General features: G+C 40.9%; 1 protein-coding gene across 6 annotated transcripts in view; it reads right to left on the bottom strand.

Moving 5' to 3' along the window:
• Positions 1-20,328, bottom strand: part of TNIK (TRAF2 and NCK interacting kinase) — a 348,933-nt gene that overhangs the window by 131,525 nt on the left and 197,080 nt on the right. For all 6 annotated transcript variants that reach the window (XM_087725246.1, XM_087725250.1, XM_087725247.1 and 3 more), the window contains exons 5-7: positions 15,547-15,657; positions 11,056-11,146; positions 6,699-6,829 (exon numbers count right to left, since the gene is read on the bottom strand). In XM_087725246.1, coding sequence (XP_087581372.1) covers positions 6,699-6,829; positions 11,056-11,146; positions 15,547-15,657 — 333 coding nt within the window. The remainder of the gene's footprint in view (positions 1-6,698; positions 6,830-11,055; positions 11,147-15,546; positions 15,658-20,328) is intronic.

Raw genomic sequence — 20,328 nt, 5'->3', positions numbered from 1 at the left:
TTCTGCATGTTTTACTTTTGATTAACTGATTCAACTCTTTAGAAATACTTTCCACTCTTGTCCAATGCTGCTGCTTCTCTTTCTATCTTTCTCCTTTTTGTTGATTTAGCTTCTTCTACCAGTTCCTGCCTGCTATTTTCTTTTACTTCATTCCTTGAATGCCCTTTGCAAACCCTTCTAATGGGATATTTTCACTGTGGTAACATTGTAAAATGTCTGTAAATAAAGGTATGTTAGTGTATGTAAGATAGAAATATGCATGTAGACTTTTTGCACGTGTGTGCAGGTGCCCGTAATCTCAGCTTTACCTAAAAACGATTTAATAAATGAACAAACTTCTTGGGGACCTCAGCAACTGGTTATCCCCTTTCTTTTTCTCCGGGCTGTTTTTGGGGGCGTTTTCCTCTGGCGCTTGCAAAGACCAGCATGCCCGAAACCAGAAGAGCAGCTGGTGGCAGCACACGTGCCCACAGAGAGAGCTCTGCGTGCTACCTCTGGCACGCATGCCAAGGATTCACTATCACAGATGTAGGGTCTCCTGCTTGGGCAGGGGGTTGGACTAGATGACCTACAAGGCCCCTTCCAACTCTGTTAATCTGTCGTCTATAGACCCCAAGAATTATCATTTTGTGGCATTACAGATTTGTGAAAGACACTTCTGGGCACTGTTTCCAAATCACAGACCCAAATTTCTTTTGCAAAGCAGAAAGGTGGAGAAAATGTGGCCATGAAACTATTATAGGACATTTATATTATAGATTTGCTCCTAAAACTTCCGAATCTCAGGCGTCCATATCCTGGCCAAGAAAATTCAGAAACAAGGTTACTTGCTGCAAGTTTTAATGAGGCCACAGTCCGGCATAGAGGTGGGTTCCTACCAGTTCACACCTATTTGGTAGAACCGGTTCGTCAAATCTACCGAACCGGTTAGAAGAGGTTCCACCAGTGGACCCGGAAAGCAGGCCACACCTACAGAAGAGGTTCCAAAATTTTTTGAAACCCACCACTGGTCCTTGGATATGATTATTCTACACTATCATGCTCATATTTATAAAACTCAGTGCCTCTGTGAAAGGTAAGGATGACTACTGCGTTTGTGGTGCAATCAGAACATTCCGTGTGTTGAGGTTGTTTTAACGCAAACCAAAGATGCCTTTTAAAAAACAAGTTTACATCATATTCTTATGCATGCCAGTGCTGTGTGTGAGGTAATTTAAGGTGGTTCTGACAAGTGTTGTTGGCATCTTCATATCTGGTCACATGGGCGGCAAGCCACTCTCATAAAGGAGGCCACACCCACAGAGTAGGTTCGAACAATTTTTGAAACCCACCATTGGTCCGGCACGAATCAGTTCTAACAGATACGAAGTCAGCTACTGCCTCCCAGCACTCTAAATAGCCTCTAATGGTCATCGGCACACCCACAGTCCAACACCAACCCCGTAGCCAGCACTTGAATGTGTACACGTCTCCTTCCAGGTCTGCCGGGCTACACCGGTGTAACCAGCGCCAGTCAACTGTTGCGGCCATGAGGAGGCCAGCGCCAGGCAGCTAGCAAGAGACAGTAGACACCCAATTTGAGTCAATAACTATGTCCCAAATTTGAGGAGGGGAAAATGGAAAACACACATTTGTTCCCTTGTTTTGTGACTGTTAGCATTACATATTAAAATTTGGATGTGCAAATGGCAGGCCTGTCAAATTTTCTTTTTCCCTTCCAAGAGATAATCATCTGCTTTCTTTTTTTATTAAAAAATGGCACTTAAGAATGGAATGAAGAGAAATAAATTTTTTTTTACAGTACAGGATTTATCTATTGCCTTTGTGATATGACATGATTTATTTAGGAGATATTAACTATATAATTCTGTGAACACTATATTTAGGAGGGATTAAGTATGTAATTCAGTGAGCTCTGTTTTATTACAAAAACTAGGATATCTGAAGTTCTAAAACTTTTTTTTTTTCAAAGGCTGTAGACTCTGGGATTTCCTCTTTGTACCAGACGATCTAGATTTCTGCATTTATTTATTTAAGACAATTGGTCAAATCCAACGGATCCAATTAAATATATTAATAATTTGTTTTTAAAAATATGCAAACCAATTCTAACACAAATAAAATTCTGCATCTACTTTTTCTTATTTTATCTTGTTTTTCTTTTTCCTCTTTTCTTCTTTTTATTTCCATCTTCAATTAGCTAAAAATGGAATAAAGGCCGCTTAGGGCTTTATTATATTAAGACTGCCAGAAAGCAGGATGTAGTACATCAAACTAAGAGCAGAACTACATGTCCCACATGGCCCATTTCTACCATACAATAATACAATACAATAGCAGAGTTGGAAGGGACCTTGGAGGTCTTTTGGTCCAACCCTGTGCCTAGGCAGGAAACCCTACACCGTTTCAGACAAATGGTTATCCAACATCTTCTTAAAGACTTCCAGTGTTGGGGCATTCACAACTTCTGGCAAGCTGTTCCACTGATTAATTGTTCTAACTGTCAGGAAACTTCTCCTCAGTTCTAAGTTGCTTCTCTCCTTCATTAGTTTCCACCCATTGCTTCTTGTTCTACCCACAGGTGCCTTGGATAATAGTTTGACTCCCTCTTCTTTGTGGCAACTCCTGAGATATTTGAACACTGCTATCATGTCTCCCCTAGTTCTTCTTTCTATTAAACTAGACATACCCAGTTCCTGCAACCGTTCTTCATATGTTTTAGCCTCCAGTCCCCTAATCATCTTTGTTGCTCTTCTCTGCACTCTTTCTAGAGTCTCCACATCTTTTCTACATCGTGGTGACCAAAACTGAATGCAGTATTCCAAGTGTGGCCTTACCAAGGCATTACAAAGTGGTATTAACACTTCACGTGATCTTGATTCTATCCCTCTATTTATGCAGCCTAGAACTGTGTTGGCTTTTTTGGCTGCTGCTGCACACTGCTGGCTCATATTTAAATGGTTGTCCACTAGGATTCCAAGATCCCTCTCACAGTTACTACTGTTGAGCAAGGTACCACCTATACTGTACCTGTGCATTTTGTTTTTGTTGCCTGAATGTAGAACCTTACTCTTACCATGAAATAAGTCACCATATCCTGTACTAATTCTAGTTTCTCATAGTCTTTAAGCGTCTTCATAGTCTTTTGCATGCGCAGAAGCATTGCACGAGCGTGCACGCCCACGAACAAACCGGTAGCAAAAATAATAGAAACCCATCACTGGACTTAATACTGATATACATATCTCATACTATTACAATCCTCTTCTTAAATTATTTCATTCTATTAATATATTTTCTATATTTGACTAATCTACTTTCATTTCTAACTTTCATACTTGTTCTCTAACCATCAGTAGAATAATTCACATATGCTACAATATTCGATTTGCTCCTTCTTCTCTTTAAACGTGACTGTTAACCTATTCATTTCTACATCTCCTAATATTTTCGTAATTACATTCTCATCCGTAGGAATCTCTTCACTTTTCCAATGATGTGCAAATACAATCCTGGCTGCTGTTATTACATGGATAATCAAATATACATTTTCGTAACTATAAGTTTCTGGTAAAACCTTCAGAAAAAATATTTTGGGTTTCAAATCAATATGTTGTTACGGTCTGTAAGTAAACAGCCCAATGTCCTGGTGTTCTCCATGTGTCTGTTCCTGCTTTCCCTACTTATTGTAGTTAATGACTACGTTGAGAGAAAAAGGGAAAAATGTAGTCCCCACAGCACAGACAGAAACACTTGGACTGAAATTTTAAACTGCAATGACAAATCCCAAATCAATATCTTTCCAGTGACTGCCTTATGGAACATTTTTCTCTTTAAGCTGTGTTCAGAACAGAAAACCAGCAAGGAAACTGTTTAATGATGGCAAAACAGAAGGTCTGCCGAAGGTCTTTTGACAAGTTTCTGTCGCTCAGAAAATGGATCTGCTGTCTGCTTTTAAGTGGGCATACAAAGGGGATTTCAACTTTCCTTAACCAACGGGTTAAGAAAGTTGGTTGCTTTTGATCTTTCTCAAGAAGATAAAGCTTCAAAAACACATAGCTTTGAATGCACTACAATCTTCATATATTTAGGAAAATATGTTATAGTTACCAGCGAAATGAGGGAATAAATGGGGGTATTTGCAGATAACACCAAGGTGACAGGAATAGCCAACACTCCAGAAGATAGGCTTAAGATACAGAAGGATGTTGATAAACTTGAACATTGGGCACTATCTAATAAAATGAAATTCAATGGTGAAAAGAGTAAGGTTCTACATCTAGGCAAGAAAAACCAAAATGCACAGGTACAGTATAGGTGGTACCTTGCTCAATAGTAGTAACTGTGAGAGGGATCTTGGAGTCCTAGTGGACAACCATTTAAATATGAGCCAGCAGTGTGCAGCAGCTGCCAAAAAGCCAACACAATTCTAGGCTGCATAAACAGAGGGATAGAATCAAGATCACGTGAAGTGTTCATACCACTTTATAATGCCTTGGTAAGGCCACACTTGGAATACTGCATTCAGTTTTGGTCGCCCTTCCAACTCTGCTATTATATTATTGTATTAAATTACAACATATTTTTTAGCACACACGATGTTCCTCTTTTTCTCCTATGTAGTAATGCTGCGGTAAAATTAGGCTGAAGATAGCAAATGGCCCAAAATAAATAAATATGTCTAGAAAATATTTTAATATCAGAGAAAGAGCATTAAATAACCTGTGCAACCTTTCCCTCTCTGGGCCTGTCTTTGTCTTCTGTGTTGTCATTAAACTGATCTATGCTTCCATGTAATTGTGCTGGGGTATCCAGTTCAAAGATATTCCTGGGATAATTCTCCAGCAGGGCAGGAAAATCATAGAAAGATTTTTTAGAATAACTGTGGACCAAGCAATGGTTCAGTGGTGGGTTGCTTGCGGTTCAGCCCAGATCCGACGAACTAGTAGTAGCGGCGGCGGCAGGCTCCACCCACCCAGCCGCTTCTGTACATGCGCAGAAGCATAATGCGAGGGCACCCGAACCAGTAGTAAAAAAATTGGCAACCCAACACTGAACTGCTTCCACAGGTATGTTCAATTTGTATGCTCTCCTTTTGAAGAAAAACTAACCTTTTTCATTTGTAAATTGTTTCTTTGGAATTTCCCCCCTTTTCCAAAATGTTCATTGCAAAAAGCAATTTCCAAAAGAGTGGATGACACACATCCAATGACATCATGACTCAAATCTTGCCCTTACACAGTTGCCCTTACAAGTACAACAACGGCATCAAGACATCTTCACATAGTTTTCATCATCTATCCCCTTGATCCCTTGTCTGAAACAATTCTTTCAAAATAATATTTAGCGAACACACAAGCACACAGATACAGAGACACACAGCTCAGGGTTTTGATTTGAGGTCTGATCTCAAATGTAGCCCTGCAGCCTTTTTTCCAAAAGAAAAGCTAACAGGTTTAGGGGTCTGAAAATCAGAAAGGGCAACTTATGGAAAGAAGGAAATTATAATGCAACATTAGAGAGAGACACAACACAAACATGCGTAACTGCTGTCAGGAAGATAAAGATTGCAATATTGCTTTTTCTTAATTCTATTTTCATTTTTCACTATTTACTATTCTTCTTTTTTCTCTTTTTTTTCCTCTTATGTTTTTTAACTTTGTTAAGCCTTTCCGGAAAGAAAGAAAGAAAGAAAGAAAGAAAGAAAGGAAGGAAGGAAGGAAGGAAGGAAGGAAGGAAGGAAGGAAGGAAGGAAGGAAGGAAGGATTAATGTGAGATAATAATTTTCTCTCTAATTGCACTGTTCATTATTAATTAAGTCATACACATTGTGTTCCTTCTGAAATATTGTTTCAGGGGTGGCTGAGAGCCAAATCTGGATTTTTCAGTTTGTACAACAATAAGCTTTTCAAAGCTCTAAACGTAAAAGAAACACAAACAATATAGCCTTCATGTACAACTACCTAAGCTCAGCTTATACGAGGTACAGCCTTTGCTTAAACCAAAAACTTTACCTGAATGAGTAACAAGATTCCTTCCCCATATGTCTCTGAGTATATTTCTTGACAGCTTGTAAATTTCACCCATAGGTGAACTTTCCTAATAATCTAGCTGTCTTTAACCTAATGTTCACTCTCATAAATGGAAATACTTCACATCTTGCCAGTAATCTATTTTGTCCTTGAGATTGCTCTAGTACATAAACCAGGTCTGATTCTAGATCACCTACAACCTGCACTCTTATTTTCTACTAGCTGATAACCCGGCGTGGCCCAGGTATTTAGTTATAAGGGGAAAAAGTCCGGACCAAACATAATTGCTAATGTTGGATTTTCCCCCTTACCAGAAGAACCTCCCTTGTGGGTACTGTGAAGCCATTATCATGGCAACTCCACTGTACTGTATAGTAGAAGCCATTTTACAGCAGTACAGTAGAAGCCATTTTAAGGCATAACAGGATGTATCTTAACAGATCATGCATCCCGAGGGGTGTTAGGGGTGTCTTACCCCCACAGTATTTGTTTCCAAAGAGTAAGTCATCTATGTACCAAGTTTGGTTGAAATTGCTTGAGGCGTTTCAGAATTATGCTGGAACATACACACACACGGACAGCCATTTATATAGAGAGAGATGACTAAAAGTGGCATTAAAACAGTTTGCGTTACTAAATGGGATCTATGCCAATAACTATTGATACCTTGAAATCATAAGTAGCATCAGGGTTTTCATCACAGGCGATGACCTCAGGTGCCATCCAGTACGGTGTTCCAATAAATGTATTTCTTCGACCAACTGTTCTGTCTAGTTGAGCGCTGACTCCAAAATCCACTAGGAATTGAAAATAGGAGAATTTCAATGAGGTAAAAGTAAAAAAAAAAAAAACGTTGGTCTCACTAAAAGGACATAAACTAAATTTCACATCGGATGATCCCCATGAACAAGGCAATTCATTTCAGAGTACTAAGAAATTTCAGCCCCTCACTCCACCCTATAAATTTTCTCCTGTATCAAATGGATTTGGGGGTCAAATAAAATAGGCTGTTTTGTAGACCAAGAAGCTTTATGGAATTGAACAGAGAAATCCTTTTTTTTTAAAAAAGATGTTGGACATCTGATGAAAACATATGAGGCTTTAGGGTTCTCATAAGAAACCTTGTGAAATGTTGTCATAGAATACATCTTTATTATTGTAAAAAGAAAAACCAGGAAATTGAGATCACTTTTTCCAACTAGTGTATTTCGCGAAAAACGGGCCATTTTTCGGAGGTTTGCAGAGTGCACCCCCCCCCCCTTTTTGGAAAGCTCTTTAACTGATGAGAATCACATTGATCAAGTGCTGTGCTAGCAGAAACTAAGTCTTAAGGTTTGTCCGCGATTTCCTTCTCCAGCACATGGATAAATACACCTGGAAACATCTACCTACCTACCTACCTACCTACCTACCTACCTACCTACCTATCTACCTACCTACTCTCTCTCTCTCTCCCTACCAACCTACTGTATTTCTCTCTCTTTCTATCCCTCTACCTACCTACTTACCTACTCTTTGTCTCCCTACCTATCTACTGCATTTCTTTCTCTCTATTTCTCTGTCTCTCTACCTACCTACCTATCTACACACACTCTCTCTCTCCCTCCCTCCCTACCTACTGTATTTCTCTCTCTCTCTCTCCCTCTACCTACCTACCTACTCTCTTTCTCCCGACCTATTTACTGTATTTCTCTCTCTCTCTTCTTTCTATTTCTCGCTCTCTATCCCTCTACCTACCTACCTACACACTCTCTCTCCCTACCTACCTACTGTATCTATCTATCTATCTATCTATCTATCTATCTATCTATCTATCTATCTATCTATCTATCTATCTATCATCTATCTATCTATCTCTATTTCTCTCTCTCTATCCCTTTATTTACCTACCTACTTACCTACCTACCTACCTACCTACCTACCTACTGTATTTCTCTTTCTTTCTCTCCCTCTCTATCCCTCTACCTACCTACCTACTTTTTTAAAAATTTGCCTCTTCAAAACCTTGGTGTGTCTTATACTCTGGTGCATCTTATACTCCAAAAGATAAGGTAAGTCAAACAAGGATAAGGTCTTTCAAAATCTCAGGATACTAAAGCAAATCTCAATGTGACTTTAGAAATGCAAGATTTTCATAGCACCATTGAAGAAGAAATTGTTGAATTCACATATCAAAAGGTTTTGTGCAACTTCACAAGTTTTTTTTAATACATTACAATTGTTACCATATTTTTCAGACTATAAGACGCATCAGTTTATAAGACGCACCAAGATTTCGAAGAAGTATATAAGAAAAAAAGTTGTTGCCCCCCCCCCCCAGGAGCACTCCGCAGGCTTCAGGAGGGCGGGGGAAGGCAAAAACACCCCTCTTTTGGTGAAAAACAGCCTGTTTTTTGCCCATTTTTCACAAAAATGGGATGCAGGGGCGGGGCTTTGTGAGGCCAAAAATGGCTGTATTCGGTGTATAAGACGCATCATTTCCACACTCTTCTGGGGGGGGGGAAGGTGCGTCTTATACTCCAAAAATACTACAATTGATAAAATAATTGTAACTTGTCTTATTTGGAACCTTCATCGGTATAATCCATCTAGCCTCCCCTCTCTTTTCCTACTTTTCCTTATTTCACCCCAATTTACATTTGTCTAGTCACTCTGTGCATCTAATAAAGTGAATTGAAGCTCATAAGTGCTTTAAACAACATTTGTTAGTTGGAAAAGGTCTACCAGATTCCTGATCAAGCTTGTCTTATGACAAGTCTACAAAAAAAAGCATCTTGATCATTGTAGATCATAAAATAGAGCCACAGGCTAGAGAAGATTTCCAACACCTATGCTGGAAACTAGAAATGGTGTTATCTAAAATTTCATTCATATTTTTAGAAGATGCATTTTAATATTTCCTTGCTTGCTCGTTATGAATCTCTGTCAAGACTGTACCAAAGACCTTTTTGCAATTATTCGATTATGAAAGTAATACAAAGGTAAATAAATGATTCTATTATGAAAGTAATACAAAGGTAAATAAATGATTCTATTATGAAAGTAATACAAAGGTAAATAAAATATCTGTTGTGTCCTACTTCATGATTCCAGATTTATTTATTTATTTTGATACTGCTCAAATTTTGCATTAGAACTGAATCAGATCATGCACCATTTCTGACAAAATACAACAGAGTTTGTTTCTTTTTTTAAGTACCAGGGACCTATGTGTTGAGCTACTTGAAGAATGCATTGCAGCTCAGCTAAAGTAGAATTGCATAAATAATACTGCTGATCTCTTCTAGCTATTTTTGAGACCAACTCTAGTTAAACATTCTGGCCACATCCTTTCAAGGACCAACTAATGTTTAATGTATAAATCCTTGAAAAGGTACCTGTTCTGACCCCCCCCCCTCCGGCCTGTGAGTAACACAGACACAGGCTTGGCTATTTGCCACTCTTTAATCACAGGAATTACAACTCCGTTGGCTGAAAGCCCAAACAACACTCTCATGCAAGAAGGGTTGGCAGCAACCCAAACCAAACAGAACGGAAATACAAAACAGACCAGACAAGAGTTCCTCAAGACTGTTACGAATGGTTGTGTCCTGCAAAAGGACCCCTCCCAAGTTCTCACTTATATACTCTCTTGGGAGGGGCCAAGCCACAACCACCTGGGCTTGATTATCTCTTATGAGTCTGCCTCCGGAGCTGCTGCTTCCGTTTCTCTGCCCTTCTCTGTCTGGAGTCAGGGACAAACTGCCTTTGATCTTCCCCACTGCTCCATGCCTCAGGTGCTTCCTGGTGGCCAACCAGCCTCTCTGGTCCCTGCTCTGAATCTGAACCCTGCCCAGGGTCCTCCACATCTTCCAAGCAGACTCATAAGGTTCCTCGCTATCTGAGTCCATCAGCAGCTCAAACGGATCCTGCTGGGCCACAACAGGTACCTATTCAATACCCATCCAAAAATTAACATATTTTAAATAGGCTGGGGAGTACTGTAAAAATGCTCCAGAAAATTTGAAGTGACATTGAGAGCAAAAACGACAGTTGGAAGGGATTATGGCATGCTGATTTTCCTAGCCAGAATCTCTTTTAAAAGAGCATAATCTTTCAAGAATTGTAAGGGTTTTATTCTAAGAACATAACAACTTCAAAGAATGAAGGCCATGCTATCTAGTATTCTTCACAGCCTTTTTGTAGCATATTGCTCTACATTCTAGGGTTCATCGTGGCCAGGAATCCTGAATTTTTTTTCCTCCCAAGTTTCTTGACTAAAGTAGGACTGATATAAAGCAGAGGTGTCAAGGTCAAGGCCCGTGGGCTGGATCTAGCCCATGGGGTGATTAGATCTGGCTCACGGGGCCACCCTAGAAACAATGACGGACTGGCCCGTGGTGCCTCTGCCAGCAAAAATTGAGCTTGGGAGGGCTGTGTGCGGCAGAAGTGATGTTGAACTGGCCACGCCCACCATGGCCACACCCATCCCGGCCCCCCAAGGTCAAACATAACCCTGATGCGGCCCTCAATAAAATTGAGTTTGACACCCCTGATGTCAATGTTCAGGTCTACTTCTTAGAAATTTAAAGAGAAATTCTCAGCTTTGTTAGTCCTTAGAACAGAGATTCCCAATCTTTCCAGTTTGTTGCTCTTGCCCGGTGTGTTGGGCTTGTGTGGCATGGGCCCCCCACTCGCACGAATGGAGGTTTGCGGGCGAGCTGAAGGTGTTTGCACTCGCATGCAAAGCTCCACTCACATAAGTGGCAGGCCCTTCTGCACTTGTTCGTGAAGCTCCATTTGCGCGAGTGGAGGTGCTTGAGCAGAGGGCGCGTATGTTCATACTTGCCACCACTCATGTGGGTGGAGCTTCACAGGCGCACACTTACCCATCTCTCTCAGGGACTGGTTTTGAACAGGCCGCAGCCTGGGGGATGGGGACCCCTGCCTTAGGAGGCAGGACCAATGAAGATTTCTCAATTAAGCCTCGTTTCATTCTTCCTAGTATTTTGTTTAAATAAAAAGCCACCGTCCCAAAACTTACCTAGTTTAACTTCTGCATTTTCAGTTAGCAAAACATTTTGGCCTTTAATATCTCGATGGATCACTTTGTGTTGATGGAGATGACTCAAGCCCTAGAGAAGTCAACGAGAGACATAATAAATATATTGTAAATAAAGATTTTTATTTTTATTTTTATTTTGAGAAAACAAAATTAAAGAAAATCCAGCACTGGTTAACTAACAATTTTTACATTTATCGCACTGAATTGTGTATGCTGTCTTTTATTTGCTTCTATTTAACATTTTACTATTGTTAAATGCAATAAGAAGAATGGAATGGAAATTTACATGTATGCCAGTGGTGGGTTTCAATTTTTTTTACAACCTCTTCTGTAGGTGTGGCCTGTTTTGTGGGAGTGGCTTGCCCGCTATGTGACTGGGAGGGAGTGGCTTGCCAGCCATGTGACCAGGTGGGAGTGGCTTGGCAGTCATGTGACCAGGTAGGAGTGGCTTGGCAGTCATGTGACTGACTGGGTGTGGCCAACTTGTAAAATGTGGTTAAACTTACTTAAAAACGCTCTTGTTTAGCAACCAAAATGTTGGCTCAGAAACTCTGGCATTTGAAGCATGCAAGTCTTAAAGCTGTCAAATTACAAGACCCTTGCACCCCAAACTCTTTAGAAAAAAAACCCCAGGGATGTTCAAACTTGACAGCTTTAAGACTTTAAGGTTTAGATAGGACTCTGTTCTGACCCCCCTGCATACGGTGAGGCACGCCCACACAAGATTGCTGCTAGACAATTTATACACAGTAAATTAACACACCGACAAGACTTTGGCAGCAACCCAGACTTCCACAGATAAGAAATACACACCAGAGCATCTCCAGCTTTAGTATAATAGTTGAGTCCCACAAAAAACCTCCTCCCAAGTCTCTTCTTATATAACCTCTTGGGAGGAGCCTAATCACAACCACTTGGGTCCAATTATCTCCTTTGTCTCCATAATTGCTGCCAGGGCTTAACTGCCCATCTTTGCCTGGCGTCCGGGACCAATTCCCTCTGAGCCTCCTCACAGCTCAAGGGCCTGATGTCTTCACCACTGCTCCAGGGCCTGACGTCAGGGACACCCTCCCTTTGCTTTCACTGCTGCTCCATGCCTCAGGCGCCTCTTGGTGGCTAACCAGCCTCTCTGGTCCCTGCTCGGAGTCTGAACCCTGTCCAGGGTCCTCCACATCTTCCAGAGCCAACTCATAGCGTCACTTGCTATTGGAGTCTGTTTGCAGTTCCAACGGCTCCTGCTGGGCCACAACAGGACTCTTAGAGGCGGGCGGGGCAATTGGTAAGCCAGCCAATCAGTGAGTGGTGGGCGGGGCAAGCATGGCGCAGACGGGTGGGGGAGGGAGCTGGAACCGGTTCTAAATGGCACGGTAGATTTTTGAAACCTCTGCATTCCTTTACTCCATACATTAATTATTTTAAAATAACCTCTGCTTTTTTTAACCTTGCCCTTACTGTATTCACTTTTAAGAGTACATTTTTACAGGACTGTACCAGCTTCAACTCTGAAAAGCTTCTGTGCCTTTGTTTTTATAAGAGTCTTTTTACCCCTTAGTATTAAAAAAGACAGTATAAGAATTCAGTCTGAAAATGAAAATACAATCTAAAAAGTTCCCAAAGTGATGTTTGCTGTTTAGAATTGAAACAAAGCACTTGTTTATTTAGAGTAAGCAATTCAGCCGCAAATTGCTATGAAAAGCTAGCAATAGTGTGATTCATCAACAGTGGTACTTTTGTTTCTGTCATGAAAAGACATAGTTGCACAAGCTGGAACCTACGTTTATAAACTGGAAAGTCAGTTTCTTAAAATAGGTGAGTAATGAATCAGGTTCAAATTATTGAATTGTTCCCTTCGTTGCCACACATGTAAAAATGTCAAAAAATCAGCCAAGGATGTCAGCTTAGTGGTGGGCCTGCAGTCATCTGGCTGTCAACTTTTTTAGGTAGACCTGACTAAGTTGTTCTCTACTTTTATTTGTCATCCAATTGCTTAAAGCAGGGGTTCCCAAACTTGGCAACTTTAAGACTTGTGGACTTCAACTCCCAGAATTCCACAAGTCTTAAAGTTGCCAAGTTTGGGAACCACTGGCTTAAAGTATAACTTGCTTTTTTAAAAAAGGTATTCACAACGTATGCATGTATTAATTGATTAAAAGGGAAACCAGGTATATTCAAAGTACGAATCAAAGATGAGAAAGGATTTCTTTGCTGTTGTTCAGTTATTAAGTCATGTTTGACTCTGACTTGACGTATCTGATACGATGGACCATACTGTGCTAGGTCTACCTGTCCTCCACTGTCTGAAAAGGATTTCTAGCTGTCAATTATTTAACACTTACTTTTAGCCTTCCCCCTTCTCAAGTTATCATGCTGCAATAAAAATATCTTTAGAATAGAATAACAGAGTTGGAAAAGACCTTGGAGGTTTTCTAGTCCAACCCCCTGCCTAGGCAGGAAACCGTATACCATTTCGGACAGATGGTTATTCAACATCTTCTTAAAAACTTCCAGGGTTGGAGCACTCACAACTTATGGAGGCAAGTTGTTCCACTGATTAATTGTTCTACCATATTTTTCGGAGTATAAGACGCACCTTTTTTTCCCTCAGAAAAGAGGCTAAAAATCTGGGTGCATTGAATACAGCATTTTTGGCCTCCCGCCGGCCGGCCCTGTTCCAACCCACCCCTGATTTCCATAAAAGAAATAAAATTTAAAAAGATAGTGTCAGACAGGTTGCAATATATAGCAAAGTCCCCTGTTTCTTGTGGAACTTGCATATCATAGCTGACTTTGCTATGTAAATAAAAAGTGAAATGATTTCCACATATAACATAATAACATCCAGAGATTATCCTGATTCTCATTCTTTTTAAGAATTTGTAGGAATTCTAAACGGTAGTAAAAAAAAAAATAATTTCCCAATTTTCTTGTTCCATTTGAGTCACTCTGCGTGAAAATATCTTTCTTCATCCCTACTTTGAATGATTTCCCCCATTTCTATAAAGGGATCTGGAACTTTAATTTTAATACATCTGCTCCTATTAATATTAAAGAAGGAGTTTTCTTTCTAAAAAGAAATGGCAGATTTCAAAGACGAGCAAGGAAGAGAGCCAAATAACTTTCACTCATTCATTATAAATTGGATTTAAGTGACTATGAATCATTCATACAATCCTCTAATGACGAGCCACCAAGCAGTTGGAATCATCTTCTATCTCGTGACTTTTTTCTCAGCAACTAAATTCAGAGCAGAGATTAGGTACAGGCATAAACATTAGCTCTTAGCAAATTAATTTATAAGCTCAGCCTTAGAAGCCTTAAAGCCTTAGAAACAGAAATTTCCACTTTTCTCACCACCATCTTCCATTCTAACCATCACATTCTATGACAAAGTTTTAATTACTATAGGTAGTCCTCAACTTACAACCCACAACTGAGCCTGGAAATTTTGCCATAAGTTGTGGTCATAAGTCAAGTTGTCACATGACTGAACTCAAGGTTATACTGGTTGATTAACCAAATCATTATGGTTGTAAATCAGAATCCGGCTGATCCGACAGGTGTTAACTATCATTTTTAGACAAAAAAACATGGCAAAATTTAATCACATGACACTGCAACTAGTCATAAATACAAGCTTGTTGCCAAGTGCCCAAAATGTGATCAAATAAACAGAGGGCTGATACGGCAGTTGTAACTTTGAGAATGGGTCATAAGTAACTTTTTTCAAGTCCGTTGTAACTTTGAACAGCCATTAAGTGACCAATCATAAGTGGAGGGCTACCTGTAATTCGAGAGAGAGAGATACTGAAGCCTTAAAGAAAGAAGTTACTCAGTCTTAAATAAATAAGTTACCATTTTTATACAACAGCATAGGAAGACTATCTTAAAATGTTGAGAGAATACTGTAAATATACCCTCTCAATTCTATCTACGTATAAAAACAATCAATTTCTAACAGTAATAAATGGTAGATAATTGGAACAGGAGGCAAAAGAGTCTCAGGGAAAGGGAGAACATTCCAATATTCAACCTTTATTTTTCATGCCTGCATGTATGTATGTATGTATGTATGTATGTATGTATGTATGTATGTATGTATGTATGTATATAAAGGGTTTTGTCAAAGCACCCAGTGTGCCCAAATATGGAAGGGAGCATACTGCTTCCCTTCCTCGGCTCAGCTGATAAGGAAGGAGAGCTTGTGGCTTAGAGGCTAATACAACTGCCTAACATGTAAAACAGCCCAGGTTCAAATCCCAGTAACGGTATGGCTAGCTGATGAGAGCTAAATAGCTTGAAATAGATCTATACTAGTCTCCCTTTATTTATTTATCAGCACAAATGCAACACACACACAAACACACACACGTTTCTGATGCATAAAGCGTTTGGAAGGAACTAGCATTATTTCTGTACAGGTTTGATGCAATGATATCACAGGGAGATGGTTAGCTCACTTTGGACACATACCCGTAAAATCTCCCTGCAGATATAGGCAATCCACTCCTCCTTCAAAGTGTTCCCTTTTGTGTTCTTGATCAGATCAGTAACAGATCCAGCACCACAGAACTCCATCACCAGCTGTCAAAAGAAACAAAAAGGCAATTATTATAATTAAAAATAAAGTGTCTTCTGGGTTGCATTAAAGCAGAATGCATTTAATTGGCAGTGGTCTATGCTACTAAAATGGAAAAAAAGTTTAACAACAACAACAACAACAACATTATTCTGATTCTCCAAAACCCACCCTACTTGGAACAGCTTATATCCTCTGACATTACCTTAACAGTTCCTAGGTTCCTTGGTTAGGACTCGAGCTGTTGACCTACCAACCAACCCCAAAGGCTGTGAATCTCACCAAAGATTAACCAATAATAATAACAATACACACACATACACTTAATTAAATGGCAACTCCACCACTTGCAATTTCACCATAGCAATTTGGAAAGCCAAAAGAAACTAAAGAAATGCTTTCTTGAGGAAAGGGCAAATATTATTACTTAAATATTATTGCAAAATAGCATTCCAATGTCTCAAGGGGTGCCACAAAGAAGAGGGGGTCAACCCATTCTCCAAAGCACCTGGAGGCAGAAGAAGAAGCAATAGATAGAAACTAAACCTAGAACTAGGGAGAAATTTCCTGACAGTTAGAACAATTAATCAGTGAAACAACGTGCCTCCAAAGTTGTGGGTGCTCCACCACTGGAGGTTTTTTAAGAAGAGAGTGGATCATTTGTCTGAAGTGGTGTAGAGTTTCCTGCCTAAGCAGGGGGTTGGACTAGAAGGCCTCTAAAGTCTCTTCCAACTCTGTTATTCTCTCCAACAATTTTACAGCACTTCACAACGCCTGTTTTGTTAGTTTTTTGCAATAACCATTGCAAAGACAGAGAAGAAATACTCTCAGTTAACAGATCAGGAAATGAAGCTGAAAAATAACAGTGCTTCAGGACTCCCAAGGAGCTAATGGCACAAGATGGGTTGGAAAGCTGATCTTTGAAGCTCCAGAACTTCCATGAAAGCTTCAGAAACCAGTTGGAGGCAAAGCTACTCCCACACTGCTGCATATATTTGTGGGAATGAAGAGTAGTTGATTATCTTTTTAAAATAATAAAAAAGAAAGAAAGAAAGGCTGGAACATCATAAACAAATAAGGAAACTGCTTCAAAGCCTCTGACTAAAGCCATGATTCAGATTTCACAGGGCGAGGAACTTAAATTAATCTTCATGCAAAGCAATTATTTTTCCATTATACCTCTGATGCTAGGTTACATTTGGGTGAACACATCCTGGCTTGATGAATCAGTATATACAGAAGCTTCACAAACCTGAACAAAGGGACTTTGGCCTTTCTTTTTTCATGTCGAGCAACTAAGCTGAGAAGCCACAGTTAAGTATGTCTTCTTCTATTGCAGAACTATGAACTACAGTTAATTTCCAAACAAGTCAACTTTGCTTATTGTAAACCCATTAACCATAGGATTTTGTTCAGGTAGAGCACAAAATTATCATTAAACGGTGGCTTCCCAGTTTGTTGCGCTTCACACACTCAGAAACTATAGGATAGTAAGTATGCTAAACTAAAATATTTTAGTCCTCTACACCAAGATGTTTGAAAACATCTTGGCCCACCCGAGCTCCATTTTCGCTGGCATAGGGATGCAGGAGGCCATCTGAGCTGAAAACGGAGATTGGGAGCCTGTTTTTGCTTTGCAGAGGCACTGTGGGTCGCAGTGGTGAGTTGCTCTTACCATCACTACCTGTACGCTGCTCGTGATCTGTTCCTATATGCGCCTGACGTGCGCTGCACATGCATGCACATTCCACCATCCCTGAGACACCCAGCTGCTTGTCAGAGATCGCGCAGGGGCTGCATGCTGTCACGCGTGCGCAATTGGCCCAGTTCAAAAACAGGTATGGAAAACGGGTGGGCGGGCGGGCAGGCAGGCGGGCCAAGCAAACCACTGTACCAGTACGGTGGCCGCTGCTCCCTACTACCGGTATGACTGTACCGGGCTGTACTGGCTGTAACCCACCACTGGTGGGTCGGTTCTTCGCTGTTTCCAGGGCAGCCCTGTGGGCCAGATCTAAGCACCTCTATGGCCTTGAGTTTGACACCCCTGACCTAGAACTATGCTGTTTTTTTCTAGAGTTCAGACTGATTTTTATCTCGTTCACTCTCTGTTTTCGATCTGTCCTGTCAAAGTTTTCGTTTTTGATTTCTGTCCTGCCAAAGTTTCGGGGTTTTTTTCTTAGTCGTTTCATCTTGTTTGTTCCAAGCTTAGCTTCCTGATCCTTGTCTTCTTCTGAATCTTGGCTCCATCTGAGGAACATGGCTCGAATAATTTTTCCCTCATTTTACCCTGAGGGAAGGGAAAAAAATGTGTGTCTTTCTCCCCAGTTTTCTCAGCTGCTACCTTTTTTCTGGTAGCTTCTTTCTCCTTATTTACTTTTCCTCTTTATTTGGTTCCTGGAGTGTGGCTCCCTTTATTCAGCCTCTACCTCGTGACCATGGTGGCCAGAGAACTTCTGAGCCATGACATTGCCTTCCCTCCTCCTCCCCTTACTACAGGTAGCCCTGGACCTATGACCACAATTGAGCCCAAAATTTCTGTTGCTAAGCGAAATGGTTATCAAGTGAGTTCTGATCCATTTTATGACCTTCCTTACCAAAGTTGTTAAGTGAATCATGCAGTTCCTAAATTAGTAAAACGGTTGTTAAGTGAATCAGGCTTCCCTGTTGACTTTGCTTATCAGAAGGTTGCAAAAAGTGATTGCATAACTGCGGGCACTATAACTGTCATAAATATGAGTCAGTTGCCAGGCCAGGCTTCTGAATTTTGATCATATGACTATGGGGATGCTGTGATGGTTGTAAGTGTGAAAAACAGTCCTAGGTCATTTTTTTCCAGTGCTGCTGTACCTTCAAACAGTCACTAAATGAACTGTTGTAAGTCGAGGACTAACGGCATGAGATTGGCAGCTGCTGTTTGATTGGCAGCCGTTGTTTGAATGGCAGCAGAGTCATCCTAATTATGGTATAGGACAGGGGTGGGTTGCTAATCCCGTTCCAACCGGTTCAGTTGGAACGGGGCCGGTGGCGCCCTTGTGCACGCGCGCAGTTCACGCATGCGTCTTAACGCCTGCGCGATGCTCCAGCTGCTCGCGGAGAATCGCGCAGGCGCTGTATGTGCCATGCGCCTGCGTGGAAGCGCAGAAGCCTTCAAAGACCGGTAAGGAGCGCGGGCGGGCGGGTGGGCCCTTCCCGGAAGTTACTTACTTCCGGGTTCGCCGACCAACCGGTTCGCGGGGACCGCTGCGAACCAGTTGAAACCCACCCCTGGTATAGGATCTATCCATATGTTCCACAATAATGTAATGCCTGATCATTGGGAATTAGTATGACAGGACTCGGAAATCATAATTTAGCATGTTCAACACCATTCAGTTACAGGGAATCGCAAACGAGTGTTAATTGCCCAGCTATTTACTGTAAAATACACCTAAAATGACCTTATGTTGGCTTCAAGACATTAAAGTAGGGTTAGGCAATCAGGTGGCTTCCAGATGTTTTTAGATTCAGTTCCCATCATCACCAGTTTGATCAGTCAATGGTGAAATACCTGGAAGAGTTATCATCGAAACAAATGGAGGGCAGTAGATTACATCAAACATGGGCCTAGGGACCTGCTCTTTTATTGAACAAACTCATCCTCAAATAGCCGAACAACTCCCAAGAGATTATCTGTGTGAATCACAATAAGGACTTGGGTTTAGAACATGCCAATATGGAAATAATGAAAACACAAGAATGAGCATTAATCTTCTTTACTGAAATCCCAATGCCGGTAAGAGGAGTTTTTATTAATATAGTTCAAAATTAAAATGTGGTGAAAAATGCAGTCCATGGCACATTGCATATAAAATAAAATAGAAATGTGCTATAAACATCAAGCGTTCAGTTTATACATTAATCTGGAGTAATATGTCCATTGTACTGCCAAAATAGTCAACCAAAGCCATCTGCCTTTATTTATATCTGCTTGAGGTTAATTGCTTTTAACAAGAAAATGCATCAGCTGGCCCTTGATGGAGCTACAATTCTCAGAATTGGAAAAGTAGGGCTGGGATTTCTGAGAGCTTGTGATCCTAATATTCATATAATGTAATACTTATAACCTAACCTGTTGCTAAATGAGATGCAGTGAATGCTTTAAAAGTAGATACTAAAAGACTATTAATGAATCTGACAATCTATCTTCATCTCTGTTAAAACACACCCAACCAAATTGGCTTCTGATTGAAAAACGCCACTGTGATTCAGCAGTTGAGGTGTTGGATTAGATGGGAAAACCCACCTTAGACAGGGGTGCGACTGAAAATTTTTAGCAACTGGTTCTCTGCCTAGTTGCTGGGTGGGCGTGACCATGGGGTGTGTGGCCTCCTCATGGTGGTGGTGGGGAAAGTTTTTGCCCTCCCCAGGCACCGGAGGCTTTCCTCGAGACTCTGGGAGGGTGAAAACGGCCTTCCTCGGGCTCCAGAAGCCCGTTTCCAGATTTCTGGAACTTCAGGTAGGCCTGTTTTTCACCCTCCCAGAGCCTTTGTGTGGGTCCTGTACTTACCTGGCATGATGAATGGGCTGTGTGTAGACTCTTGGGAAGGGCGGGTCCGTGCAACAACCGGTTTGAAGAACCAGATGCAAAATTAGCATCCGGTTCGCCCAAACCGGTGTGAACGGGCTGAATCTCACCC

This window comes from Thamnophis sirtalis, unplaced genomic scaffold (assembly GCF_051295495.1).
Source record: "Thamnophis sirtalis isolate CommonGarterSnake01/CBP01778 unplaced genomic scaffold, rThaSir2_p1.2 scaffold_11, whole genome shotgun sequence".
In the NCBI taxonomy this organism is placed as follows: domain Eukaryota; kingdom Metazoa; phylum Chordata; class Lepidosauria; order Squamata; family Natricidae; genus Thamnophis; species Thamnophis sirtalis.
This window is presented reverse-complemented; position numbering and strand designations above follow the sequence as displayed.